The sequence below is a fragment of the Hemicordylus capensis genome, chromosome 8 (genome assembly GCF_027244095.1).
Source record: "Hemicordylus capensis ecotype Gifberg chromosome 8, rHemCap1.1.pri, whole genome shotgun sequence".
Classification (NCBI taxonomy): Eukaryota; Metazoa; Chordata; class Lepidosauria; order Squamata; family Cordylidae; genus Hemicordylus; species Hemicordylus capensis.
In genome coordinates this window covers 8,840,863-8,868,651 of record NC_069664.1, presented here as the reverse complement: position 1 = coordinate 8,868,651, position 27,789 = coordinate 8,840,863, and the positions used below count along the sequence as shown (strand labels likewise).

Sequence of the window (27,789 nt, the reverse complement as noted above, 5' to 3'; positions counted from 1 at the left end):
GGGTTGGACTAGAAGACGCGTAAGGTCCCTTCCTACTCTGCCATTCTGTGATTCTACGTCTAAGACATACTGGAGGACACAGAAACTGAGACAATGATTCTGGATGAAAAAACAGCCTGTTCCAAGGACAGCGAACAAACCTGGGGACATAAAGCCAGCAAGCCTCTGCATGCCTGGCTCCAGACAGCAGAGACGACGAGACCCCTGTGAGGGTCAGAAAGCTTTTGCCGATTCTACAAAGCCCCAAAGCATCGTTTTTGCTCTTCCGGCCAGCCAGCTAGACTTCTTGACTCAGTTGCAGCAAAGGTGTGAAGCACAAGCTTTCACCAGACTGCTTGCAATGGGGTGCTTCCTTTCTCCCCATCCCGGGAGAATGTGCACACTGCCGTTCCCCACCCCCACCCCCCGCCTCCGCACCGCATTGCCACCTCCCGGCTGGAATGGCAGAGACAGAGTAGGGAGCCAGCAGAGTGTGATTGCTTATGGGACCCCACCGCCCAGCAGCTGCGAGGCATAAAGGGGCATGAAGAGTTTGATGCTCCCTCGTCGCCTCATCTCCTGCTGTGTGCCGTGTCCAAAATGGTTGGAGATGGAGTCCCAGTGCATCGACCTTTTGCACCAACTATCCTAATGACCACTAGGGACACTGGGAGTAGAGATCGTGAGTAAGGGTCTCCCACCTTCAGTGGTGCAGCGGGGAAATGCTTGACTAACAAGCAGAAGGTTGCCGGTTCAAATGCCTGTTGGTACTCTATCGGGCAGCAGCGATCTAGGAAGATGCTGAAAGGCATCATCTCAGACTGTGTGGGAAGAGGCAATGGTCAACCCCTCCTGTATTCTACCAAAGACAACCACGGGGCTCGGTGGGCACCAGGAGTTGACACCGACTCGACAGCACACTTTACCTTACTTTAGATGTCCCTACTCTCTGACCCCTGATCTTTCAGCACTTCCTGTGCTGAGTCACAATCCTTCCTTTCCTCTTAGAGAGCAGATGGAAACATCTCTCTCTCTCTCTCTCTCTCTCTCTCTCCTTAAAAAGGTAAAGTGTGCCGTCAAGTCAATTTGGACTCCTGGTGCCCACAGAGCCCTGTGGTTTTCATTTGGTAGAATACAGGAGGGGTTGACCATTGCCTTCTCCCATGCAGTCTGAGATGATGCCTTTCAGCATCTTCCTAGATTGCTGCTGCCCAATATAGTACCAATGGGGATTTGAACTGGCAACCTTCTGCTTGTTAGTCAAGCATTTCCCCGCTGTGCCACTTAAAGTGACTTACCTATTCATTATGTAGTCTTTTAGATTAGGATTAGGACTTTCCTATTCAAGTGTACTTAATCAATAAATACTTAGTATTTAGTTCTACAAGAATCTCCATGTGTTTTCTCTAAATAGCTGCAACAACTAAACCATCCTCTGCTACCTACTCTGTAACTGGAGTGTGTGTGCCCTCTTCCTTTGTGCTCTGCTGTTTACCTATTGGGGGTAAAATTAACTACCCCTCAACAAAAATGGCAGCAGAAATACAAAGCGTAAATGTGCCCCCCACCCCACCCCAAATACCTTCAGGGATCTTCCGAAATCACATAGTTGTTCAGGATTCCCCACCGATGAAACCATGCCAAAGAACCAACCTCAAACCAAAGGGCAGAGCTTAAATATTGCAAATTGAATATTGTCCCCAAATATTCCCCCTCCCTGAATTGTCCCCAAATAGCATAGCATGCCTTCCCGATAGTTAACAGATGAAAACCACTGATGGAAACTACTTTCCATATCATTTCAATTCAATGCGTTTTCTTCCAAGTTTGTTACTTAGCAACCTGTCGTTTAGACAAATAATATTCTGATTCTTCCATATACAAGCAGATTCTCTCTTAATTTGCATCATTTAGGTTGAATACAGCTCATCTTGACACATAATCTGGATTAGGGTGGCTCAACATTTTAAACTTTTCTAATTTCAGAGTAAACAAATGCTTATTCACAACCCACATGGAGAAGTCAAAGAGCTAAACAGCAGGAGGAGGATGCTGCATGGGGAGTGAGTCACATGATCACAAGATGGCATTCCACTGCTGGAGAGTCTTCTGGTGGAAACCCATATGATGAGGGTTCTCAAAGTTGGGTCCCTGGATGCTGTTGGACTACAACGCCCATAATCCCCAGCCACAATGGCCATTCAGCCGTACTCAGAGAATGCAGGAGTAGACACATTTGTAAATTAAAAGAAAATACACTGCGGGAGAAGTAATTGGCCTTCTTGCATCTTTAACAGCTTATGGAAGTGGTTCTTAGGACTGCACAAGTGCAATACCAAAGTGAGTTCAGGACCCACTTGTACGTATATTAGAGATCATAACTGCTTGTTTTGGCCCTATGTGATGATGAACGTGAGAAGAAACATTGAGGCAAACGCGGCTTTTAGAAATCTAGCATGGCTTCTCTGGTCGTATCCCTGATGCTTTTCAAGAAGCTGAGCACCTCCGAGCCACCTGTCCCTCTCTTTTCCAGGAAAGAAGGGGGGCTCATCCGAGGAGTGGCGTTGCTTGGCTTGGCCCTGGCGTGGATGGCGGCCATGGTGATGTACTTGGTGACAATGGCAATGTGACAGGTTCTCAGGTCAGAGAGGGCAGCCACACACCTGTTGTACCCCGACTGGAGTTCTTTCTTTCCAGAGGCTAACACGTAGCATCTCAGCAGAGGAGAGGCCTGGATCTCCTTGATGAAGGCCTGGTGGTGGGGAGGCATATAATCCCTCATTCGGTGCAGAAAGGCGGCTGGCAAAGGAAATGGAGAAGATGGAATGGGTTTGGACGTACACATTTAAAGAGCTGATCTTGGGGGACATGTGGTTCCTCGAGCATTGGCTCTCTGGTCTTGTGGTAGCAAGCATGACTGGTCCCCTTAGCTAAGCAGGGTCCACCCTGGTTGCATATGAATGGGAGACTAGAAGTGTGAGCACTGGAAGAGATGGAGCTGCTCTTGGAAGAGCCTCTGAGGTTCCAAGTTCCCTCCCTGGCAGCATCCCCAAGATAGGGCTGAGAGAGATTCCTGCCTGCAAGCTTGGAGAAGCCGCCGCCAGTCTGTGAAGACAAGACTGAGCTAGATGGACCAAGGGTCTGACTCAGTATATGTCACAGCTTCCTATGTTCCTGTGTACTGATCACTGGGAGCTTTAGGAGTAGAGGTAGCAGGTAAGAGAACCCCTTTCTGCTCTTTTCCTCCACACTGAGCCTACCTGACAGGCAGAGGTGTTTTTACCCCTGGACTTTGGGGCCATAGTCCAGGGCATCCACAGCCCCTGGGGCCCCCAAATCCTCTTTAGTCTGTCCTGGGTGGTGTGGCCACCTGGCCAATCATGATGATGCTTAATTCGTAAGTGTGGGGGGTTCCAAAGGCCTTTAAGTTCAGGCTCCAAAATTACCTAGGTGCACCTCTGCTGACAGGTAGACTAATATTCTCAGGCTCCCTCCCTCCCTCCCTCCTTCCTGCCTGCCTTCCCCCCTCTCCTCCCCAGCACCATGAGGTAGCTAGCTGCAGGGATACAGGCCTTTTATCTTAGCACGTAATTTCCCTAAGCATCAGTCTCCTTCCCTGCAGGGGGTGCAGGTTTAGCTCCTGACCGGGGGGGGGGGGAGGTGTGTGTGTGGCCCCTTCAGGAGATACTTTGCCTAGCGTTGCGAACAAATATCAGAAAAAAGAGACAACATCTCAAGATGCTATGAAACTGGATATGGAATATGGACCCTTGCTAAGAAGGGTCCACCCTGGTTTGCATTTGAATGGGAGACTCCATGTAAGAACTGTAAGATATTCTCCTCAGGGGATGGAGCTGCTCTGGGGAAAGTATCTGCCCGCTTGCGTGCAGATGATCCCAGGTTCTCTCCCTGGTATCTCCAGATAAGGATGAGAGAGACTTCTGTCCGCAGCCTTGGAGAAGCCGCTGCCATTCTGTGTAGACAATACTGAGCTAGATGGACCAAGGGTCTGATTCTGTAGAAGGCGGCTTCTTGTGTTCCTCTGACATGCTTTAATTATTTGTATCTATTATGTGCCCAAAGTGCTTCAGCCACAAGGCTTTCTTCAGGGGCAGTTATATACTGCCATGTTCCAGCGGAGGTGGCCTCTCCCTTCCCAACGGCCACCATAGAGCTACCTAGGGACCATCTTGCTCTGAGGAAAGGAGAGAAGAAAGAAGTGACAAAGCCTAAAGGGCTCAGCCTGTGAAGATCTAAACATGTGGCTTGATGTACGGTTTCTTTTCGAAGCTTTTATGTAAACTGCTTTGGGAGGTCTGCCTAAAAAGCGGAATATAAATGCCAAAAATAAAAATAGACAAATAAATACTGTAACCTTACAGGAGATCTCTGTTGAAAGGTTACTACTAGTTCACCTCAATCCATTACCAGATCTTGAGATGTGGTCACTTCTTTGCTGACAGTGGGTTTGCCTTCACACACATACAAAAACAGAGTTGGGGGAGAATGGAGAAAGAGCTGGAAATAAATACCACCACCACCCATAAAGTGTGGTCGCTTTGCCAGCACAAAGGTAAAGGTAAAGTGTGTCATCAAGTCAGTGTCAACTCCTGGCAACCACAGAGCCCTGTGGTTTTCTTTGGTAGAATACAGGAGGGGTTGACCATTGCCATCTCCTGCACAATATGAAATGATGCCTTTCAGCATCTTCATAAGAACAGCCCTGCTGGATCAGGCCCAAGGCCCATCTAGACCAGCATCTTGTTTCACACAGTGGCCCACCAGATGCTGCTGGAAGCCACAGGCAGGAGTTGAGGGCATGCCCTCTCTCCTGCTGTTACTCCCCTGCAACTGGTACTCAGAGGCATCCTGCCTTTGAGGCTGGAGGTGGCCCACAGCCCTCCAACGAGTAGCCAATGATAGACCTCTCTTCCATGAAGTTATCCAAACCCCTCTTAAAGCCGTCCAAGTTGTTGGCTGTCACTACATCTTGTGGCAGAGAATTCCACAAAATTGATTATGCGTTGTGTGAAAAAGTACCTCTGTTTGCTGATCCTAAATGTCCTGGCAATCAGTTTTGTGGGATGACCCCTGGTTCTAGTGTGATGTGAGAGGGAGAAGAATTTCTCTCTCTCTCCACTTTCTCCACACCATGCATGATTTTATACACCTCTACCATGTCTCCCCGCAGTCGTCTTTTTTCTAAACTAAATAGCCCCAGTTGTTGTAGCCTTACCTCCTAAGAAGGGTGCTCTAGGCCCTGATATAGGCTTCCTATATCACTGCTTCCTGTATAGGTGTTTCCCATAGTCTGGGAAACATACCAGAGCGAATTCAAACCGGCAACCTCTGGCTTGCTAGGCAAGTCATTTCCCAAAACAGATACTGAAAGCAGGCTGGAAGTTGAAGCCTGAGCCCGAACATGTGGGTCTTGGATCTCTCAAGTACCTAGCATCCCCCTTGGCTTCTAAACTTTTGCAGCCTCCAAACTGTGATTTTGTGACCTTTTAAAGTTGGTAAGGAGATTCACAGCAGGGTCCCTGCCAAAGGCCCCAGGGATCTCCTGCTAGACAGAAGGACTTACTGCATTCCCTGCTATGTCGGATGCCAAGGAGTTCGTCAAAGGCGTGCAGCGTGGTGCTCTGTGCCGCGCTTCCCCCGGAGTAGGCCCTCGGCTCTTCCCAGACGCCTTCATAGATCAGTCCTCCTGACAGGGCTGGGTTATCCTGCCAGCTGAATAAGACAAATGCAGTGGGAAATGAGGCCTGGGGGAGCCGGGAGGCTGAGAACTTTCAAACTCACCGCGCGCATGGGAGGAAATTAAGGAATTGCGAACCTTCACCTCAAAATCAGTGGGGGGGGAGAGTTGCCCCCAATTCCACCCTTTTGGGTGGAGGCAGACTGGGTGTCCTCCTCGCTCTTCAACCCCACTTGAGAGCCACGCTACCTGCAGGCTGGCCATTCATCAGGTAGAGCGGTACAGTTAACCACGCAGCTCTACCTGATGAATGGACAGCCTGCAGGCGGTACGGCTCTCAGGCAGGAGGGCGGGAGAGACAGTTGCCACCCGGGCTGCTGCCGGGAAGCAGAGACAGCTGTGCCTCCTTTGACGCCACTCGCCCACCCACTCCAGTTTGTTAGGACCAGCTTCCTGGCCGATAGGAAGGGCATTTCAGGGGGCAATCCCTGTCATTGATGTCCTGACACGAGTCCACCTTAGGACTTAGAATATGGACCCTTGCTAAGCAGGGTCCACCCTGGTTTGCATTTGAATGGGAGACTCCATGAAAGAACTGTAAGATATTCTCCTCAGGGGATGGGGCCGCTCTGGGAAGAGTATCTGCCTGCTTGCCTGCAGAAGGTCCCAGATTCCCTCCCTGGCAGCATCTCCAGACAGGGCTGAGAGAGTCTCCATCCTGCCTGAAACCTTGGAGAAGCCGCTGCCAGTCTGTGTAGGCAGTACTGAGCCAGATGGACCGATGGTCTGACTCCGTATACGGCAGCTTCCTGTGTTCCTCCCAATCATGAAGGAAGGTCAAGAGGCAGGGCCAGCAATCCTGCTTCTCTCTCCATCCATGCACTGACATTCAGATAAAATCTCCCAAATAAGGCCACACAAAACCCAAAACCGAGCTTCCCCAAGAGCTTCCCCTCGGCTCGGCCTCCTTTCTCTCAAATTCCTCTGTGAGGTCTCTGGAGCCGCCGATCAGGAGAAGCCTCGGGTTTCTGGCTGCGTGTGACCATTTTCGCAGAACGGCAGCCTAAAAATAGACCCTGCCGCTCTCCAGAGTCTCTCCAACATCTGGCAAGGGCAGGTGGCGAGAAGGGCTAATGAGCCGGTGCGCAGCTTGAGCCCCCGCCATGCGCAGCCACCGCATCTATCGACAGCAGCCTGCCTGCAATGCGTCAACCAGAGAGAAACCGGGATGCTTCTCAGGAGCTGCCTGTGTGCCATCAACGGGACGTTGACCTCGGCTGCAGCCAGAGCCGCCTTCTCAACGTGCAAAGGATTGCCGATCTGGACGATACCTCTGGGCCAAGCTCTTTGCAGACGAAATGGTGCCCTGGCCACATAGTGCACACGGGACCCCGGAGGCCCTTACTCCTCCGCGCAGGAGTTGCCCGCGCCAGGGGTTGCTGAAAGGATTGCAACGAGATAACACGGGTGAAGCACCTTCAACGCTTCACGTGTGTCTGAGGAGGAGAGCTGGTCGTGGGGTATCGGGCGTGAATTGCCCCCTTTGCTAAGCAGGGTCTGCATACGTTTGCATTTGGATGGGTGACTACATGTGAGCGCTGTGAGACATTCCCCTTAGAGGATGGGGCTGTAGCTCAGTGGAAGAGCATCTGCATGCATGCAGGAGGTCCGAGGGTCAATCCCTGGCAGCTCCTCTTAACAGAGCTGAGGAAGACTCCTCCCTGAAACCCTGGAAAGCTGCTGCCAGTCAATGTAGGCAATCCTGAGCGAGATGGACCAAGGGTCTGACTCAGTAGGAGGCAGGCTCATATGTTGCTCATAAATTGTGTGCATTCGAAGAAGGGCAGTAATTCAATGGGAGAACATCCGCTGGCATGCAGGAGGCTCAATCCTCGGCGTCTCCAGGGCATGGTGGGAAAGAGTCCTGCCTGCAACCTTGGAGAAGCCGCTGCCAGTCAGTGCAGACAATACTGAGCTAGATGGACCAATGGTCTGACTCAGTAGATGGCAGCTTCGTTGCCTATTCAATACTTGAACGTACTGTACAAATGGGGCTTTTTAAATTAATTAATTAATGGATTGATTAATAATTATCATCATCAGAACAAATAAAGAATGTTCAGCAGGAATGAGAGTGAACAAGGGGCTATGGAGGAAGGAGCCAGGATTTCCGTCTCAGCTGCCCCACAGATACTGTATGTACTTTGTGATTCTGGAAGAATAACACACTTCACAACAATCCAAAATTTGTAAAACAAATACATCCAAGGACACAGGAGAAGAAGACGGCCACTTGAATGGAACTTGCCCTGTTTCCATTGGCACAGACCTCCCCTTGTGCAGCTTATGAGAAAAATAGGTCTCTCCCCACCCAACCTCATAACCTATTTTTAGCTCAGCCCAGAAATGTATTTATAGAAAGCCCCCAGTGAGAAGGTTGCAAAAATAACATTTCCCCCCGACGCCCACTAAGCATTTTGTTTTTCCAGGCTGATGATCTTTCGGCCTTGATCATTTTGGACAGAGAACTGAGGGAAATGACAGCTTTTGTCCTTTATGACCTTGAATTTCTTCCTAAGATTGGAGCCGTTTGTGAGAGAGCCGTCATGCTGGGCCCAGAGTGCAAAAGCAAGCAGACGAGAATTCTAAGGTCATTCTCATGACCAAACTAGGGGACAGAAGGGAAGGTCTTCCTTCCTGTTCCCACACAACATAAGCCTCCTCTGGGCTCTACAGCTCAAAAGCCCATGCAAACAGCACATCGGCAAGCTCCAGAGCTCTGGTTGAAGGGGGAATACTCTCGCTGGGTCCTCCAGAATCCCACAATGCATTGCACAAGCAGCAGCCCTACTCTGCCTGGCCCCTCTTTCACCCCAACTCTCTGATTAACATGGCTGCCAACTGCCCAGATATAGCTTTGCAAGCAGCAGTGCAGATGACCAGAGGAGGAAGTAGGAAGGGGTTTGTTCTCCTCCTAACTCGCTTTTAACCTGGGTGGCCCATCTGGGCTACCCAGGAACAGACTTTCTGGGTTGAGAGGACTCCTGGTGCCCCAGATGACCAGAGTTACCTGGGAAAACCCTCCCCTACCCAGGTAGCTCTGGTCGTGAGTATAGCTCCAATGTCTCTTGCCACACTGAACAGAGACACTTGACATCATCAAAGCATAATGAGGGCCCTCCCCTATCAGGAAGGGCTTCCGTGAACAGGAATATGGCAGTCTCAGGCTCTCAGGGCTGCCACGTCAGTTCACAACCGTGTCCCAAGATGCTGGGAACCCTGGTTCCCAATACTTGGGAAGATCAGGGCAGGAACAATTCTGGATTCATTTCCATAGGAACCTAGGAAGCTGCCTTATACAGAGTCAGACCACTGGTCCATCTTGCTCCATATCGTCTACACTGACTGGCAGCAGTTCTCTGGGGTTTCAAGCAGGGGTCTCACCCAGTCCCATCTGGAGATGCTGCCAGGGAGTAAACCAAGGACCTTCTTCTTCATGCAAAGCAGATTCTCTTCCCCTGAGCCAGAGGCGTAACTATAGGGGGGGCAGGGGGGGCACGTGCCCCGGGCGCCATATTTTCTGGTCACGTGGGGGGCGCCGCCATGACCAAAAATTTTTTTTTAATTTTTTTTTTTAAAAATTGTTAATACAAATGTTTCCTGCTCAGTGCAGCAGCGCTGCAGCAGTCAAGGGAGCGCGGCGGCACCCCCTCCCCCATGAGCGGTCCCTTCCACGCCGCCCGCGCCCCCCCCCCATTGTTTTGCTGGCACCTGGTGGCCAGTCAGTGGCCTGGCTTGGCGGCGGCGGCGGGCACTTATGAGGAAAAACCTAAGTATAATGTAGTATGTTGGGGGCGGGGGTGGGGGGCGGGGGGCACCATTTCAGTGCTTGCCCCGGGCGCCGTTTTCCCTAGTTACGCCTCTGCCCTGAGCTAAAGGTCTTCAGGAATATAAAAGGATCTGTTATCCCCAGTCAGACCAGATCTAGCTCAGACTTGTCTACACTGACTGTCAGTGGCTCTCCAAGATTCCAGGCTGGAGTCTCTCCCAACCCCTACCTGGAGATGCTATCAGCCCTACCTGGAGATACCTGGAGATGCTATCAGGGAGGGAGTGAACCTGGAACCCTCGGCATTCAAGCAGAGGCTCTGCCACTGAGCTGCAGCCCCATCCCTTAAGGGGAAGATCTTATAGCAGGCAGCACTTCCATGCCTGCACCCATCCACATGCAAACCAGGAAGATGATGCTTAGCAAAGGGGGCAGTTCGTGCTCTCTACTTCAAGACTGGTCCTCCACCCAAAAAAGACTCGGGCCAGAGTGACACTGGAAGTCTGGAAGCCAGTGCAAAATGGATCGTGTGTGTGTGTGTGTGTGTGTGTGTGTGTGTGTGTGTGTGTGTGTTTAAAAGATCAAGTACTGTATTTACCCAAATCTAAGATGAGGTTCCCCCCAACCATTTCTTTCCAGTTAAATAAGGCTTTGGGACTGCAGGGGCCATCTTAGATTCAGAGTCCTCTTTCTTTGGGGTAAATATAGGTATAACCTCAGGCCAAGTGGGAAGAAGCAAAGCCACCTGAGGTCCCTCCTTTGATATTCATTCATTCATTCATTGATATTTATCATTCATTCATTCATTCATTCATTCGTTGATATTTATCATTTATCATTCATTCATTGATATTTATTCATTCCCACCTCAGGTCAAGTGGGAAGAAGCAAAGCCACCTGAGGTGCCTCCTTTGATATTCATTCATTCATTCATTCATCATACATATTTTTATACCGCCCAAAACTTACGTCTCTGGGCGGTTTACAACAAGATAAAAACAAAAGTAAAACATTAGTGAAAAACAAAAACAAGAAATTTAAAACACAATTTAAAAACAATATTCTAAAACAACATTAAAAACAAACAAAACATACCCCCCTGCCTCATTAGGAGTAGCCGCTACTGGCCAACTTCCTGCTCCCCCAAGTTTAGCCATGCCCACCATAGCCACAGGCCCATAGCCAGCTGAAACATTTGGGGGAGGGTATTAAAAAATAGGAGGAGGAGCTTATCTGGCCGATTTTAGGGAACAAACACTCAATTATTTAAAACTTGTTTGTCTGTTTAAAATAAAATGTTGGGGCCGGCAGAGAAAAAGTGAGGGGGGCAGGCCTACCTGTGCCCCACCTCCAGCTAGGAGTCTGCATGGCCATACAAAAAGAAAGAGGCTGGAGCAAAAGGAACAGCCCCCTGACCAATCCCCTGTGATGCGAGCACAGAAGAGAAGGAATCGGTCCTAAAGCAATGGCCTATTTTTCACTTACAATCTGAACTAGAGGCTTGTCAGCAAAAAGCCCTTCTCAGGCTTTCAGGGAGCCTGCCTGCAGTCTCCAAAGTGAGGTGCTTGTTTTGCAGCTTGCCTGCCGGTCCTTATGGGCGTCTTTCTTTTTTTTTAGCTCTGCTTTAATGCAGCCAAGTTTTAATGAGGGTTTAATGAGGGAGCCTGATTAAGTGAAAGCAACAGAATTAGCTGATGTGTGGCCCCAGGGCGTCAAGCATTAAGGAGGAGAGGAGAAGGAGCTTGACCTTCTCTCTAATTCTCCATAGAGAGAATCTGAAGAACTGTCAGAGACGCAAGTAGCTGTATTATCATCCATCAACTCACTGACCAAGTCTATGATTTATGATCTTTTTCCACAGGGCATGACTGCAAAGACCGACCATGTTGTCTGGGAATGTCCAGCAAATCTGCACACAACCAGAAAGGATCAGGCAAATTCCTTAGAAAAAATAGAATATTGCCAAGGAAGGAAGGAAAGAAGGAAGTTTGACTTGCCTGACATCTAAGGCCAGGGGCACACAACTTGATCCCATTAGCTGATTTTGGACTACAACTCCCATCATCCCCAGCCACAGCAGCTAGTAGGCAGGGATGGTGGTGGTCATCCAACATCTGCCATAGATGTGCAACCCTGATCTAAAGCCAGATATTTTCTTTCTGTAAGGCTTTGCCAATTCATTTGAGCTGAAGTGATTTCTAAAATTATTACCAACACAGTAAAGCAAACATAAAAGGGGTTAAGTCAAATCATTAAGTCATTGACTAGCTGGATACAATGACATCAACGAGAATAATAAGGCCTGACATCATCACTGAATTTGTCATTCCAGAACATTTCACAATCCATAAATTCCTGAATAAATTGTTGACTAATAGCATCATCCTTCTGAGAGCACACTCAGCATGCCGTTCTGACAACACCAAAATTTAATGTGAATGTGAAGGTTGCTACGTCAGCAAACCACTCAAGATTGTGTGGAAGGAAGTTGAAAGAATTCCAGTAAGTCTACTGAGACTCTCGGGGATGCCACAAATCCCAGATAGCCTCTGAAATTTGCTCAAGGTGAGCAAAATGTGTTGTACTTACCCATGTATGTTGTACTTACCCAGACAAAAAGATTCTTATCACTCTATAAAATATTTCAGGATCTACATAATCTAGGAAGGAATGAAAAACAAACTCAGCCTATTGGTTTAAAGGGAAATCACAGATCCTCTTTGGAGAGATCACAAACTTGAGGAAACCCATAGAGGGTGGGTAGGTTCACACAACCCGCTGCACTAGGAAGCTAGGAACTAGGAAGGAACCGGATGTACCTCGGGAGTGTGCAGTCCCAACGTGACCAGCACCTTCCAGCCATTTCTGCATTGTCTGAACCCAGAAATGTTGGGTGGAGAACGTCAGATTCCCACCACCACCTGAAAGTCATAGGAAGCTGCCTTATACCAGGTCAGACCATTGGTCTATGTAGCTCAGTATTGTCGACACTGACTGGCAGCATCTCTTCAAGGTGTCAGGTTGGAGTCTTTCCCAGCCTTACCTGAAGATGCTGCCAGGGAGTGAACTAGGGAATATGAACAGCATCTCCAGATAGGGCTGGGAGAGACTCCTGCCTGCAGGAGAGCTGCTACCAGTCAGTGTGGACAATACTGAGCTAGACAGACCAAAGGTCTGACTCAGAGGCAGCTTCCTATGTTCCTATAAGAAGCCTCCTGTCCAAGTTTGGGAGCTGTGCATGTTCCCGGTATTAGGGATGTGCGTTTCGTTTCGGATACAAAACGTTTTGTGCCCCAAACAGGCCATTTCGGCTATTTTGTAGCCAAAACAAAACACCCAATGCTTAAAACAGAAACTTTTGTAGCCAAAACAAAACGTCCCTGTTTCAGATACAAAACGTTTTGTTGTTTCGGCTGTTTTGGAACTCCATTTTGCAATCACAAAAAATCTTTCTCCTTCAGTCTCCATTTTCAGTTTTGACATCTCTTTGAATTTCCAGCCCTTCCAGCCTGCAGATTGGCCAGCAGGGGAGCGTGGGGTCTGGGGTTGGGGAGCGCAGCGTGGGGTCTGGGGTAGCAGCAGCGGAGCATGGGCTTTGGGGTTGCAGCAATTGAATTTAAAAAGTTATGTGTGGTGTTTGTTGTTAGTTGTGTGTGGATAAATTGCATTTCGGGGGGGGGGGATGTGAATGTGCGTGACCAAAACTTGCTCTTTGCAAAGCTCTGCAGGTGTTGTAGATGTGTGATATTGATGTTATTTTGGAGGGGGGGGGGAAGAGTAGGTTGGGTGGTAGTGCCCCAATGGGTGCCTGCTACCACCTAGGTTTCAGTGATTGGGCAAAGGGCTCAATATTATTTGATTTTTGAAGTGAAGTTTACTCTTTTCCCCCATAGTGAAGAATGGAGGTTTCAGCAGCCCCAGAATTGCACATGTGGGGCACTTGGGTGGCCCAGAGAGAGTGGTGGCATAGTGAACATAGGGTGCCAACCACCCCCATGGCTTGATAACCCATGGTGTACTGGGTTCTGTTTTGAAAGTGTTCTGAGTGTAGATTCTCTGGTTGCATATGAGATTTTCAATGAGAAACCATGAATCCACTCTCATTTGCTACTGCAAATAGCAAAAAATAAAATAAAATAAAATCTTAAAGACACATAGACTTTAAAAAAAAATTAAATCAACCCTTTGCCCTTTTTTTTTTTTTGGAAATTGGGGTAGTAGCCTCCACCCATTAGGCACTACCACCCCACCCCACTCTTTTGACCCCACGACCCATTTTTCCAATCCAAATCGATTCGGTTTCGGATTTGGATAAATTTGGATCCAAATCAAATCTGGGCTGAGTCGGATGGGTCAGATTCGGACACAAATCGAAATGGGGGTGTTTCGATTCAGGTACAAATCGAATCACAAAAAATCGTTTCGTGCACACCCCTACCCAGTATTTGATCCTGTATTAGATAAAAGCAAAGTCAGGGATGGAGAGCTTGCTCATCTGTCCAGCCGCTGCTGGGTAGGAAGGCTTTTCCTCCTACCTTGTCCTGAAGCTGGGGCTGAAATGGGGGTAGTGTGTGCATCCTACCCAGCTAGGGTTTGACAGATGAGCAAGCTCCCTGCCTTTGATTGGATTCCTCCAACCCCAGCGCTTGGACTCTGTAAAGCAGCCTTTTGGGAATCAAAGGCATGCAGGGAAGACAGCTCACCGTGCATTGTCTTCAAAGCCGCCATCATGTCTTTGAGTGCACTTGAGATTTCCTGCAATGCTTCTTCGAGGATCTTCCCGTCATTCTGACGCATGCCATTAACAGCCTGTGCTATTGCCTACAAGAGAGAAGAGAGGGAATGAATCGTCATCCCACGATCGGCTTTTAGAACTGTTTCCCTAGTAAACACGAAGCAATCTTATGCTGGTTTAACTAAAACTTTATTTATTTATTTATTTATTTATTTATTTGGCGTATATACCGTCCAAAATCTACGTCTCTGGGCAGTTTACAAGAAGATAAAACATTAAAGCATTAATTAAAAACAAAAACAAGAAATTTAAAATACAATAATGTAAAAAAAAATAGAACAATATTCTAAAAAAACATTAAAAACAATCAAAACAGTATCAATTAAAAGCCTGGGTGCTACTCCAGAAGCTTCAGAAGCTACTCCATTTGCTCCCCCTCCTTCCCCTCCCTTTTCTTTCTGACTCCACCCCGCAAACTCTCTGCAGGATCCCCACTGGGACAAACCTCCAAACAACAAAAAGACCAAAAAAAAAAACCTAGATAGAATACAAGACTGGCTTTGCTCTGTTGAGTGACAGGAGAAGAACCTCTTTTCAGGATTTTCATTGCAGCATTCTGTGGGAGCAATGCAGATGTTCCTTCTGCTTTTCCAGGGGGGTGGTGTCTGGTTCTGCAGGGGAGATCTCACTGTCCCTCACTCACAAAACTAATATCTTAGGGCATGCCTTGTGGTCCCTCCCAACACCCCCAAATGTGGGGATGTGCAAATCGATGTGAATTTGAATTGAATTGAATTGAATCTGGGTGATTGGAGTAATTCAAATTCAAACTGAATCACCCCTAAAAAGTGCAATTCGATTCGACTTCGAATTGAATTTTCAAAATCCATTTTGAATTGGATTCAAGAGCCATTTGGCAGCTTTTAGAAACCATTCAGGCCCCCTGATTGGTTTTAAAAGGTGCCAAAACAGGGTCTAGTCAATTCAAATTCAATTCAAATTCAAATCGGATTTTTGGACCAGATTTTAATTTGATTTGAATTCCAAACCAATTTTCAGAATTCAATTTGAATTTGAAATGAAATGAAACATTTATTTTGTGCACGTCTCTACCCAAATGCTCCCCTGCATTTAAGGCCAACCTTCCATGATTGGGCAAGGTAATTGAGAGGGTGGTGGCCTCGAAGCTCCAGACAGTCTTAGAGGAAACCGATTATCTAGATTCATTTCAAACTCGTTTGGGGGTGGGCTATGGGGTGGAGACTGCCTTGGTCAGTTTGATGGATGATCTCCAATGGGAAATTGACAGAGGGAGTGTGACTCTGTTGGTCCTTTTGGATCTCTCGGTGGTTTTTAATACTATCGACCATAGTATCCTTCTGGAGGGTGTGAGCAGGTTGGGTGTAGGAGGCACTGCTTTGCAGTGGTTCTGCTCCTACTTCTTGAGCAGATTCCAGATGGTGTCACTCGGAGACTGTTGTTCTTCAAAATGTTAACCTTTATATAATGTGCCTCAGGGCTCCATACTGTCTCCAATGCTTTTTAACATCTACATGAAACCACTGAGAGAGATCATCAGATTTGGTGCAGGGTATTATCAGTATGCATTGCAGATGACACACAAATCTAATTCTCCGTGTCAACATCATCAGGAGAAGGCATAACCTTCTCTGCCTGGAGGCAGTGCTGGGCTGGATAAGGGCTAATAAACTGAGACTGAATCCAAATTAGATGGAGGTACTTATTTTGCGGGGTCAGAACTCAGGAGACAATTTTAATCTGCCAGTTCCCGTTGGGTTCACGCTTCCCCAGAAGGAACAGGTACGCAGTCTGGGGATGCTTCTGGGTCCAAACCTCTCCCTGGTGTCTCAAGTTGAGGCAGTGGCCAGAGGTCCTTCTATCAGCTTCACCTGGCACGCCAGCTGTGTCCGTTTCTTGAGATGAACGACCTCAGACGGGTGGTACATATGCTGGTAACCTCCAGATCTGACTACTGCAATGCACTCTAGGTGGGGCTGCCTTTTACACAGCCTGGAAATTGCAGTTGGTACAGAATACGGCAGCCAGGTTGGCCTTTGGGTCATCTCGAAGAGACCTTATTACTCCTATACTAAAAGAGCTACATGGCTACCAATAGGTTTCCAGGCAAAATAGGTGGTGCTGGTTATAATCTATAAAGCCCTAAGCAGCTTAGGCCCATAGGCTCAGTATGAGCCCCATCGCCCATTGAGATCATCTGGAGAGTTTTGTCTGCAGTTGCCACTAGCTGATCCTTCTCTGTTGCCTCTGTTGTGGTATCCCCACAATGCACTGCACACTCACACGGTGCATTGTGGGAGTTCCGTGGGCTGGGGCGATGCATCCCGACCCCCACACCTCCATGCTGCCGGGGGAAATGGTGGACCATTGGATCGCACATCGGATCGCACGCCCTGAGCCTCCCAAACCCGGCAGCCGGATCGTCTGTGGGGAAGGCAAGCTTGTGCTGCCTTTGCCTCACCTGGATTGTGAGCAAGGGCTCAACATATATTGCCCTGGTAAAAAGGCACAGGGCCCCAATCCTCCCTTTCTCTTACAGCCAGGAAAGCAAAGAATGTCCAATTAGTACATGTGGCACCTGGAGTGGTTGGGACCATCTGGGGGGATGAATGCGTATTGTGATATATGGGACAAGGTCTGCATCCCTAGAGATGGGGAAAGAGGGGATCACATTGCAAGACTTCCAACTTTCAGTGTGTTTCCATGCTTTTATTGTCCTGGCCGTCGAGCCACATTTGCAGTGCCGTTTTAAAGCTTTTAAATGTTTTAGAAACACAAAAGGCTTCTCTAAAAATTGATCGATGTCATCAGAGGAATGGAAATGGAAACTGGCAGGAATGTCCTCCAACAGTTACTCCAGGGAGAGAGAGCCACAATTTGCCCATTGCTACCCTAATCCTTCCTGACCCTAACCCTTTCCTCTGTGCACAGATGATTACATTCCCCCCCCGCCATAGTTGGGGGGGTAGGGATAAAGAAGGGGTGGCAATCTGAAGGAATCTGCAAGTGCAACAATGCTATTGCCTATTTGCTAGCTCTAGGGGGGTAGATGTTGCCAACAATCACAATGAGCCTTTGTCCCCAGAGATGGTAAAGTAAAGTTGTGCCCTCAAGTCAGTGTCATCTCCTGGTGACCACAGAGCTCTGTGGTTGTCTTTGGTAGAATACAGGAGGGGGTTACCATTGCCTCCTCCCGCACAGCATGAGATGATGCCTTTCAGCACCTTCCTATATCACTGCTGCCTGATATAGGTGTTTCCCACTGTCTGGGAAACACACCAGTGAGGATTCAAACCAGCAACTTCTTCCTCCCTAGGCAAGTTACTTCCCCACTGTGCCATTACGTGGCTACTGATGGCCAATGTTTGTGTGCCTGGCTCATAGATTAAAGGTAAAGGTGAAGTGTGTCATCAAGTCTTCGACTCCTGGCGCCCACAGAGCCCTGTGGTTGCCTTTGGTAGAATACAGGAGAGGTTTCCCATTGCCTCTTCCTACACAGTATGAGATGACACCTTTCAGCATCTTCCTATATCGCTGCTGCCTGATGTAGTACCAGCAGGGATTCGAACCAGCAACCTTCTGCTTGTTAGTCAAGCATTTCCCCACTGTGCCAAGGTGGCTCATAGATTAGACCCCCGCTAACTGAGCAAAGAGATACTATTAAAGGGATGATTCTCTTAGATTTAGCAGGGGGGAGAGCAACTGGCCATATCCAACCCCAGCACAACATCCCTCCAGTGGCTGTTGCTATCATCTGCCTTATGTTTCTTTTAGATTGTGAGCCCTTTGGCCACAGGGGGGACTGTTTCATTTATGTATTATTTATTTTTCTATGTAAACCGCTTTGTGAACTTTGGTTGAAGAGTGGTATATAAATATCCGTAGAAGTAGTAGTAGTAGAAGAAGTGAAATTTACTCCTTACCTTGATCCCAGGTGCAGCAGCTTTCTCAACAAGGAAAGTGACGAGAATGAAACCCCTGAGGCTCTCCCCTCCAGGCAAGCAAATGACAGGATCCAGATTCCTGCAGGAATAGTACAGATGAAAGCGCCGAAAATGCAGAACAACTTGGGATTCGATGTAACAGAGCTGTCAATGGACACCCTGCTGTATGTGCCTATAGCGAGCCATCGTACCCAGCCGGTAGTCTGCATGGGCTTGGTGGGTCATAAAAGGCACAATTTCACATGTTTGTTTAGAGGTGAGTTTGTGGGGACAAAACACAGAATCACAGAAGATTAGGACTGGAAGGGCTCTTGGAAGTCTTCTAATCCAACGCCCTGCTCAGTGGGATGATGGCCACTAGCATGGATGGCTTTAAAAGGGGCTTAGACAAATTCATGGAGGGCAGGTCTAGCCATGGCTACTAGTCTCGTGGCTGTGGGCCACCTCCAGCCTCAGAGGCACGATGCCTCTCAATACCGGTTGCAGGGGAGCAACAGCAAGAGAAGGAGCATGCCCTCACCTCTTCCCTGTGGGCTTCCCAGAGGCATCTGGTGGGCCACTGTGGGAAACAGGATGCTGGACTAGATAGGCCTTGGGCCTGATCCAGTAGGGCTGTTCTTATGTTCAGTGCAGGAATCTGCAATTGCACCCCTGACAGGTGGCCATCCAGTGTTTTAAAAGTAAATAAAGAAAGAGAGCCCACCATGAGGCAGGCTGTTCCACAGGCTAACAGCTGTTACATTCAGGAAATCCGTCCTAATGTCTAGCCTGAACCGTCTTCCTTGTAATTTTAACCCACTGGATCTAGTTCTGCTCCCTCAAGCAAAAGAGAACCAGTTTGCTCCATCTTCTATGAGGGAGTCCTTCAGATATTCGAAGACAGCTATCATATCCCCCACCCGTCTTAGCCTTCTCTTCTCTGGGCTAAACACACCCAGCTCTTTCAGGTAATGGGAAAAAATGACCTCCAAACAAACTCTGAACCACAAAGACAACCAGCATCTTCAATACTTACTCAATTTCCAGAGGCCTTGGAGAGGATATCAACAGCAAACACACGAGGAAAGGAAGCAAAGAGATCACATCAGTTGAGGAGCAAAGTCCAGGCCACTCGACAGCACAGTCTTGTTCCTGGAAACCAGTCTCCTAGAATGATCTCTCTTGTCCGCACCCATCCTGCAAACTATCCAGTATACTATCTTCCCTCTCTCCAACAGGAAAAGCTTGAAGCTTCCTCATTTGGATCAGGTCTGCATCACAGACTTAAACTGGTTTGAGCATCAATCATTCCCTCTCAAAATGTTGAACTTACGTGCAACAAGAATACTTTCAAGGGCAAGTCTTGAAATGGGCATTACTGATACTTCTCTTGAATCAACCTATGCCTGTGACAGCAACCTTTAGTGCACTGTATCTAGGGAGGCAGTCCCATTGAGCTGAGTGGAACTGGCTTCTGAGCAAAGAGGCGCCTTCTTCAAATAGTGATTCTCTTTACTGAGCAGGGGGAGAGCAACTGGCCCTCTCCAGCCCCAGCACAGCATCCCTCCAGTGGCAGTTGCTGGTGTCTTGTGAGCCTTTTGGGGACAGGGAGCCATCTTTGTTTATTTTTATTTTGCTGTGTAAACCACTTTGGAACTTTTGTTGAAAAGCAATATATAAATATTCATCATCGTAGTCATAAACACATTAAGGACTGGGCCATAAGTACCTTAAGCCTTCTGTGCAATTGACAGGCTTACACGCCTATACATGGGAGGAGAGCTGGTCTTATGGTAAAGTTAAAGTGTGCTGTAGAGTCAGTGTCGACTCTGGGTGCCCACAGAGACCTGTGGTTGTCTCTGGTAGAATACAGGAGGGGTTGACCATTGCCTCCTCCTGCGCAGTATGAGATGATGCCTTTCAGCATCTTCCTATATTGCTGCTGCCCGATAGAGGTATTTCCCATAGTCTGGGAAACTATACCAGTGGGGATTCGAACTGGCAACCTTTGGCTTGCTAATCAAGTCATTTCCCCACTGTGCCATTAGTAGCAAGCATGAATTGTCCCCTTTACTAAGCAAGGCCCACCCCTGGTTTGCATCTGAATGGGAGACTACATGTGTGAGCACTGGGCTGATCCGAGAAGAGCAGAAGGTTCCAAGTTCCCTCTCTGGCAGCATCTCCAAGATAGAGCTGGGAGAGACTCCTGCCTGCAACCTTGGAGAAGCCACTGCCAGTCTGTGTTGACAATACTGAGCTAGATGGAGCAATGGTCTGACTCACTATATGGCAGCTTCCTATGTTCCTATTAGAAGAGAGCTGGTCTTGTGGTAGCAAGCATGACTTGTCCGCCTAGCTAAGCAGGGTCTGCCCTGGTTGCATAGGAATGGGAGACTAGAAGTGTGAGCACTGTAAGATCTTCCCCTCAGGGGATGGAGCCGCTCTGGGAAGAGCATGTAGTTTCCATGTTCCCTCCCTGGCAGCATCTCCAAGGTAGGACTGAGGGCAATTCCCACCTGCAACCTTGGAGAAGCCACTGCCAGTCTGTGAAGACAATACTGAGCTAGATGGACCAATGGTCTGACTCAGTAGAAGGCAGCTTCCTATGTTCCTACTAAGGCCTGTCCCAAGAAAGAATACCATCTCGCCTTCCTTTTTAAATTCCATGTGTTGGGGATAAATGCTGCAAGGTAAAGGCAATGGACAGTCCTATAAGAAAGCATTACTTGCTTGCTGATTTGTTTAACACTACAGCTACAATTATCTATAACAATTAAGCTTATTATCAGTTCAAACCAGTTCTAGGGACTGAGGCATCCTATTTAGATAAACAGCTTCCACTTTTGTCTAGTTTCTGATAGTGATGCGATTCATTTTGCATTTACCCATTATGATCCTTTTTCTTCCAGTTCACTAAAACAAAATCCATGTGAACCAGGATAGGAGGCAGCCCCAGAGTCCGAGAAATCTCTGCAAAGGGGATGGCAAGGTTGCGTGGCAAGACCTGGAAGACAGAAGAACTCCCAAGTGTCTTGCGAATGTAGCCATTTAGCTGAACATTGTGTAATTTCAATGAGACTTTTACTGAGTGGCAGGGACATTTCTTTTAATGGTTATGCCTTTTTAATTTCAGTGAGACTACTTTGAGTAGCAGGGGTGTTGGTTAAAAAAAACTAATTAGGATTAGTGAGCCTCAAAAAGCCAATTTGGGGATGCAGAATTTCAGGGCAATCCTTATCAAATTGTTCGGCTTAACTAGGATTTAACCAGGATAGATAGCCAGATAAATTTTCTTGGAAGATGAGGGGGAATGGTATATACTATATACGGTATATGTTGTAGTAGTATTGTCTGCTGAGAGAGCAGGTCTTGTGGTAGGAAGCATGAATTACCCCCTTTGCTAAGCAGAGTCTGCCCTGGTTTACATTTGAATGGGAGACCACATGTGAGCACTGTAATATATTCCCCGTAGGGGATGGGGCCGCTTTGGGAAGAGCACCTGCATGCTTGCATGCAGAAGGTCCCAGATTTCCTCCTTGGCATCTCCAGATAGGACTGAGAGAGATTCCTGCCTGCAACCTTGGAGAAACCATTGCCTGTCTGTGTAGACGATTCTGTAGAGGGCAGCTTCCTATGTACTCTACTGCCTTGTCATCATTTCCTCTTCAGCTTCCCCTTTTCCTTACTAGCCTGGCAGTGGAGCACAAGGGAGGGAGGGAGGGAGGGAGGAGGCAGCTGAGTGCCTTGGTGTGGCTCTTTTCTGAGTCACTCCCTGATGAAGAGTCCCTTCCTGATTAAGGGCCGTTCCGAGAAAGGTAAGCAGCAGAGGGAGACAGGTATGCTGACAGGCACCATGCCACCTTGTTGGCACCCCAAAACTCTGCCGCTCGAAGCAATCACCTCACCTCGCTTCATGAAAGGGCCATCCCTGGACGATTATAGTACTTATTTTCCCCCGCTTCTTTCTACGGCCACTGAGCTAACCCACCTCCAACAGGCTCCTTATGGCCCAGTATAGATCTTGCTGTAGAAATGTATAAGACAATGCCAATTCGCTTAGCATCCCAAGAGTGACTGTCACTCGGCCTGAGTTGCAGAGTCTGTACCTTGACGGTCCCTTTTTCGCCTTCCTGCCAGACGTAGCCCATTGTGACGAAGCTGAGTGCCAGGTGGGCCAGCTGCAGCTCTCGGTCGCCTTGGAGGTGCTGGGTGCTTAGCAGAGGCATCTGTCAAAACAAGAAGGCATTCAGTGGAAGCCGTGTTCAAAGGCCCTGCCAAATGAGGAGAGGTGGGTGGCTACTAGGGGAAGGGCCTTTTTGGTGGTGGCACCCTGGTTATGGAATAGCCTCCCCAGTGAGGACCACCTGGCACCATCACTTTGTTCTTATAGACACCAGATGAGAACCTTTCTATTCACCCAGGTCTTTTTTAAAAAATATATTTTAATTTTTTTAATATGTTTTTGTATTTTATTGTAGTTTGTTTTGTTTTGATGCGTTTTTGATGTGTTTTTAATAGTATGATTTATTCAAATGTTGTTTTATTGTTTTACTTTGTAAGCCACCAGAGAATAATTGTTGTGGGACAGTCAACAAATGAAGAAGTTGTTATTGTGGTTGTTGTGTTCTTGTGGCCATTTCTGGCACAAGTTAAACTGGTTTTGGGGCATTTTTATGTGGACCTCTGTGGGAGCCCCTTGGAATGGAAAGGCAGGATATCTAATTTTTGAATACATATTTAAATGAATGGGTACATTGGTGTACTAGAATCATCACAAGAAGTTAACTTATAGATTTGAGCAATAAGAGCTCTTGGATTGGGCAGGAGAGCTGGTCTTATGATAGCGAGCATCAATTGTCCCCTTTGCTAAGCAGGGTCTGCCATGGTTTACATTTGGATGGGAGACAACATGTGAGCGCTGTAAGCCCTTAGGGGATGGTGCCATAGCTCGGCAGAAGAGTATCTGCATGCTTGCATGCAGAATGTCCCAGGTGTTCAGTCCCTGGCAGTATCTCCAGGTGGGACTGGGACAGACTCCTGCCTGAAACTTTGGAGAGCTGCTGCCAGTCAGTGTGGACAATACTGAGATAGATGGGCCAATGGTCTGACTCAGTATAAGGCAGCTTCCTATGTTTCTATGATGGAACCTCCCAGTAAAGGTAAAGTGTGCCATCAAGTCGATTTTGACTCCTGGCGCCCACAGAGCCCTGTGGTCTTCATTGGTAGAATACAGGAGGGGTTTCCCATTGCCTCCTCCCACATGGTGTGAGATGATGCCTTTCAGCATCTTCCTAGATCGCTGCTGCCCGATATAAGTGCAGCAGTCTTAAATAGCTGTATATCAGGATTTAACACCAGAGGAATAATTCTAAGCAGCATGTTATGTTGCTGGCTTCTATGCTTTGGCGGTAATGACCTCTAGTGGAATGCTCTGGGTATTGTTAAGAGGGGGAGCAATTGCCAACGAATATTTCTAAATCTGATTTTCTTCTTTTCAAAGTCGCATCTCACAGTTTGCAAATGGTGCTGTTGTCTTCTTTCCTTCCCTTCCCTTTCCAGTTCCGAAATTGCATCCCTCAACCCGATGGAATGCTGTCGACAATTCTGCCGAGTCGCGTGTCATATCATAATTTGACACAAGGTGCTGAAAATGGCAACCAGAATCAGAGGGACTGCTGCTTCTTCTCCAGAGGAAATGCTAAAGTGTCTGCAGCTGCGGAGTCCTGAACAAAATAATGATCCCATCTGTCAGCTGCGGCTGTAAACGGACTGGGGGGGCAGGGGGATCCCCAAAATGCACTGTGCACTTGCGCGGCGCATTAATGGAGCTGGAGGGAGGCAGCAATGTGCCCACCCAGGGAAGATGGCATGATAGTCTGCAGAAAAGTAAGCTCTTTAGGCCTTCCTCCCTGCAAATCCTGCAGCCTTTTCTCACTGCTCATGAGAAAAGTCTCCTAGAGTTGCCCATTGAGTTTCATGGCCAAACGGGGATTTGAACTCAGGCCCTGGTCCTAGACCAACACTCTAACCACTATACAACACTGGCAAAACAGTGTGTACAAACATCATCAATCACCATCAGCAAAGTAAATAAACATTCCGTTGGAAAGCCAGGCAGTTCCCAGGGCTGAACCGCAAGGTCATTTTTTCTATTTTTCTGTCTCTTCCGTCTTTGCCCTAAAATTCGTCACTGGTTATACATCCAGCCATGCTGGAAGTCCAGTACCTTGTCCACATGTGATCGAAGCTGGTGGGTCTCAATCAGGTCCGGTAGCCTGTGGGCGATCTCCATCCAAGGGCTATAGAAAAGAGGGAGTTCTGTCTGAAAAGAAGAAGGATCCATGACCATAAGAAAAGCCCTGCTGGACTGACCTCCAAGCCACCAGCAACTCACCAGACATGCCCACCCACAGTTCAAATAGCCTCTTGTTTGTCTCGCCTCCCAGGGAAGTTGCCGAGCAACAGGCAGGCCCCAATCCAGGAGTGTGGGCTTTGGTGAACTTGATAGGCCTCGAGCCAGGCAGGCCGAATATCAGAGGTCCAGATGAAACAACATCTAAGTGCTTGCATGCAAAAAGTTCCAAGGTCCCTCCCTGGCAGCATCTCCAAGATAGGGCTCAGAGAGACTCCTGCCTGCCACCTTGGAGAAGCCGCTGCCAGTCTGGGCAGACAATATTGAGCTAGGGTTCTCAACGTTGAGTCTCCAGATGTTATTGGACCAACTCCCATAATCCCCAGCCCCAGTGGCCTTTGGTTGGGGATTATGGGAGTTGAAGTCCAACAATATCTGGGGACCCAACGTTGAGAACCCCTGAGCTAGATGGACCAATGGTCTGACTTGATATAAGGCAGCTTCCTATGTTCCTGTGTGCCTACAATCACTCCCCGTTCCTCCTACCTAGTTGTTTGCTAACAGATGATCAAGAATCGGGAGCACACACAGCTCCCAAAGCTGGATGGAATACTTGTCCTATTCCATTAACGGCTGTGTGAACAACCCTACGATCTCTGCAGTGTGAAGACTGAAAAGTTTGGCCCACAGGAAAGTTCTGCCATGCAAACCCCACTGAACTTCCCCCGTTGGTTTCTATGTGACTTGTGCTGAAAAGAACATCCCAGCAGTACCCATGTTAATTAGCAACAGCAGAGGGGTCCAATTTTACTCTCCACCGCAGGCATCAAAATGTCTGTGAAGACGTACACCATATTTCTCTTTCATTTCACCCTGTCCCTGTGTTGCTGTTGTTGTTGTTGTTTTTAAGGTCTGGCAGAAACATAGGAAGAATGATTCATCAATCATGAAGCATCTCAGCAATTTGAGGCTTTAATGAAATTTGATCCACCATGGCTTCCGAGGGAGAACAGAAACACCACCAATTTAATTATCTCCTGACAACTGACATGAACCAAATCTCTTGATCTCTAACCTCCTGGGGCTGGTTCAGATGATACACTTCCAGCCCACGCAATTAAAACAGGGATGTGCCAAAAGCTAGTGTAGTTTACACTGCAGTTTGGAGCTCATGTAGAGTAGTGGTTCGGATGACACACACACACACACACACACACACACCACAATAAATGGCAGGAGGCCTTTGGGACATCTGCAAAAGAAGTCACGCTGGGCATGTTCTTGGTGTGACCTCCATTTAATCACATGGGCTGGTAAGTAAGGGGGGTGTACATAAGAGCATAGGAAGCTGCTTTATAATGAGTCAGGCCATTGGTCCATCTAGCTGAGTATTGTACTCTACACTCTCCGGCAGCAGCCCTCCAAGGTTACAGTCAGAAATCTTTCCCAGCCCTACCTGGAGATGCCTCCAAGGAATGAACCTTGGGATTGTTTTAATGAAAGGCGGTATATAGATTTAACAATAAATAAACAATTAAAAAAAACCTGGGACCTTCTACATGCAAACAGATGCTCTGCCTTTGAGCTGTGGCTCTTAAGGCGAATATCCTAAAACCCTCGCATGTAGTTATCCATCCAAATGCAAGCCGAGGCAATCTCTGCTTTGCAAAGGGGACAGTTAATGCTCACTACTGCAAGACCAGCTCTCCATCCCAGTATCATCCAAACCAATTTTTGTCTCCAATAACTTCAGGGCCACCAAGAAGTTTCAGAAGAGGCTTACTGAAGCTCAGGAATTCTTCTTCTTTCCTTTTCCTTTTCCTTTTCAAAGTAACCTGACATTGTGTAACATACATCATCCTCATCTCCTTTCTTCCCCAGATTTTAAAGACATTTTATCTCTTCTTTTCCAGAGAGGCCTCTCTTACGGTCACAGGTGCTGATGTACCTAACTGAACAAGGACTTTGCTTCCAGGGAAGGTTAATTATCTTTTAGGGGGTGGGGGATCTCACTACAATTGTGATTTGGGTCCAGTTTCTGTGACTCTGTAACACAAAGGGAAGGGGAAAGACCATCATACCCTAGGGCAAGGGTTCTCAAACTTAGGTCCCCAGATGTTGTTGGACTATAAAGTTTTTGGACTACAAAATTGTCGTTGGACTATAAAGGCCATTGTGGGCAGGGAGAATGGGAGCTGAAGTCTAAACATATCCCAAAGCTGGAAAAGCTTGCCCTAGGGAAACACACATACACACACAGCATTAATGCCCTAGTGCAGATGATTCCAACGGGCGGGGGACTTGAAGGGCTCCCAGGGGGTGTTCAGAGCCCTCCTCACCTCCCAGTGCTGCTGCCCCACTCTTTTCCCCATCTGAAAATCATCTTCAGCAACATGTCTGCTCCAGAAGGGGAGGGAGAAGAAGACCAGTGCCCCCTGTGACAGGGCTTGCCAGATGTTTTTGACAACAACTCCCATGATCCCCAACTGCCATGGCCTTTGGCTATTGCAGCTGGGTATTATGGGAGTTGTCATCTGGGGATTATGTGAGTTGTCGTTCGGGAGTTGGACAGCCAACGCTGTGTTTGCAGCATGGCCAGAAGCGGCTCTCCCCTGCCTTTAAGGCAGAGAATAGCCGCTCCTGGCACCGCTGTGAACACAGTTCCAGCCTGGCTCTAACTCTCGAACGGGGCCATGCGGCCCCATTCGGGAGCCAGACCATGCTCCCCACTTCTGATGTCAGACACGGGGGGCGGGGTGAGTGGGGTCTGGCTCCACCACTGGCTCCACCACTGGCTCCACTCACGATCTGGCTCCACCACTGGCTGATGCCCGATATAGATGTTTCCCATCGTCTAGGGAAACATACCAGCAGGGATTCGAACTGGCAACTTCTGGCTTGCTAGTCAAGTCATTTCCTCACTGCGCCATTAGTTGGCTGTCCCTAAATACAACTAGACATCACTGACTGACTTGGCGAAAAGACATGTAAATCTCCAAATCTTTGATTATGCGTCCCGGCTCTCTCCCTCCACGCCCTCGCTGCTACCACAGTTAATCTGCACAGCCTCTGTTCCTACCAGCGGATTTGGAGAAAGGAAGCCATAATCTTCAGAAACGTGAAATCTTCTCAACGTGAACGGCAGCCGCTCTTTGACATGCTTGTCTTTCGTCTCCATCCTTACGGGAGTGCAGCCAAACGTGCGAGATTGCTCTGGAAGTTCAGGTCCTGCTG

At 48.1% G+C, this 27,789-nt stretch overlaps 1 protein-coding gene across 2 annotated transcripts; it reads right to left on the bottom strand.

Annotated features, from left to right (window-relative positions):
• Window positions 1-1,858: 1,858 nt before the first annotated feature.
• Window positions 1,859-27,789, bottom strand: LOC128334000 (indoleamine 2,3-dioxygenase 2-like). 2 transcript variants are annotated; one of them, XM_053270170.1, is made up of 10 exons: window positions 27,635-27,789; window positions 24,430-24,525; window positions 22,310-22,429; window positions 21,089-21,207; window positions 19,240-19,254; window positions 18,204-18,303; window positions 14,210-14,327; window positions 12,115-12,166; window positions 5,564-5,712; window positions 1,859-2,778 (listed from the first exon to the last, which is right to left on the bottom strand). In XM_053270170.1, the coding sequence occupies exons 1-10, from the start codon at window positions 27,731-27,733 to the stop codon at window positions 2,423-2,425; spliced, it is 1,224 nt and encodes a 407-aa protein (XP_053126145.1). In that variant the 5' UTR covers window positions 27,734-27,789; the 3' UTR covers window positions 1,859-2,422. The 2 variants fall into 2 exon arrangements, with proteins under 2 accessions (XP_053126145.1, XP_053126146.1); XM_053270171.1 differs by having other exon boundaries at window positions 24,430-24,502.

Coding starts and splice junctions, on each gene's coding strand:
- LOC128334000 (XM_053270170.1), bottom strand. CDS start 27,733: ATGGAGACGAAAGACAAGCATGTCAAAGAGCGGCTGCCGTTCACGTTG. Junction 14,328..18,203: donor CTGCTGCACCTGGGATCAAG/GTAAGGAGTAAA, acceptor TCTCTCTTGTAG/GCAATAGCACAGGCTGTTAA. Junction 5,713..12,114: donor ATAAGAATCTTTTTGTCTGG/GTAAGTACAACA, acceptor TGTCTTATTCAG/CTGGCAGGATAACCCAGCCC.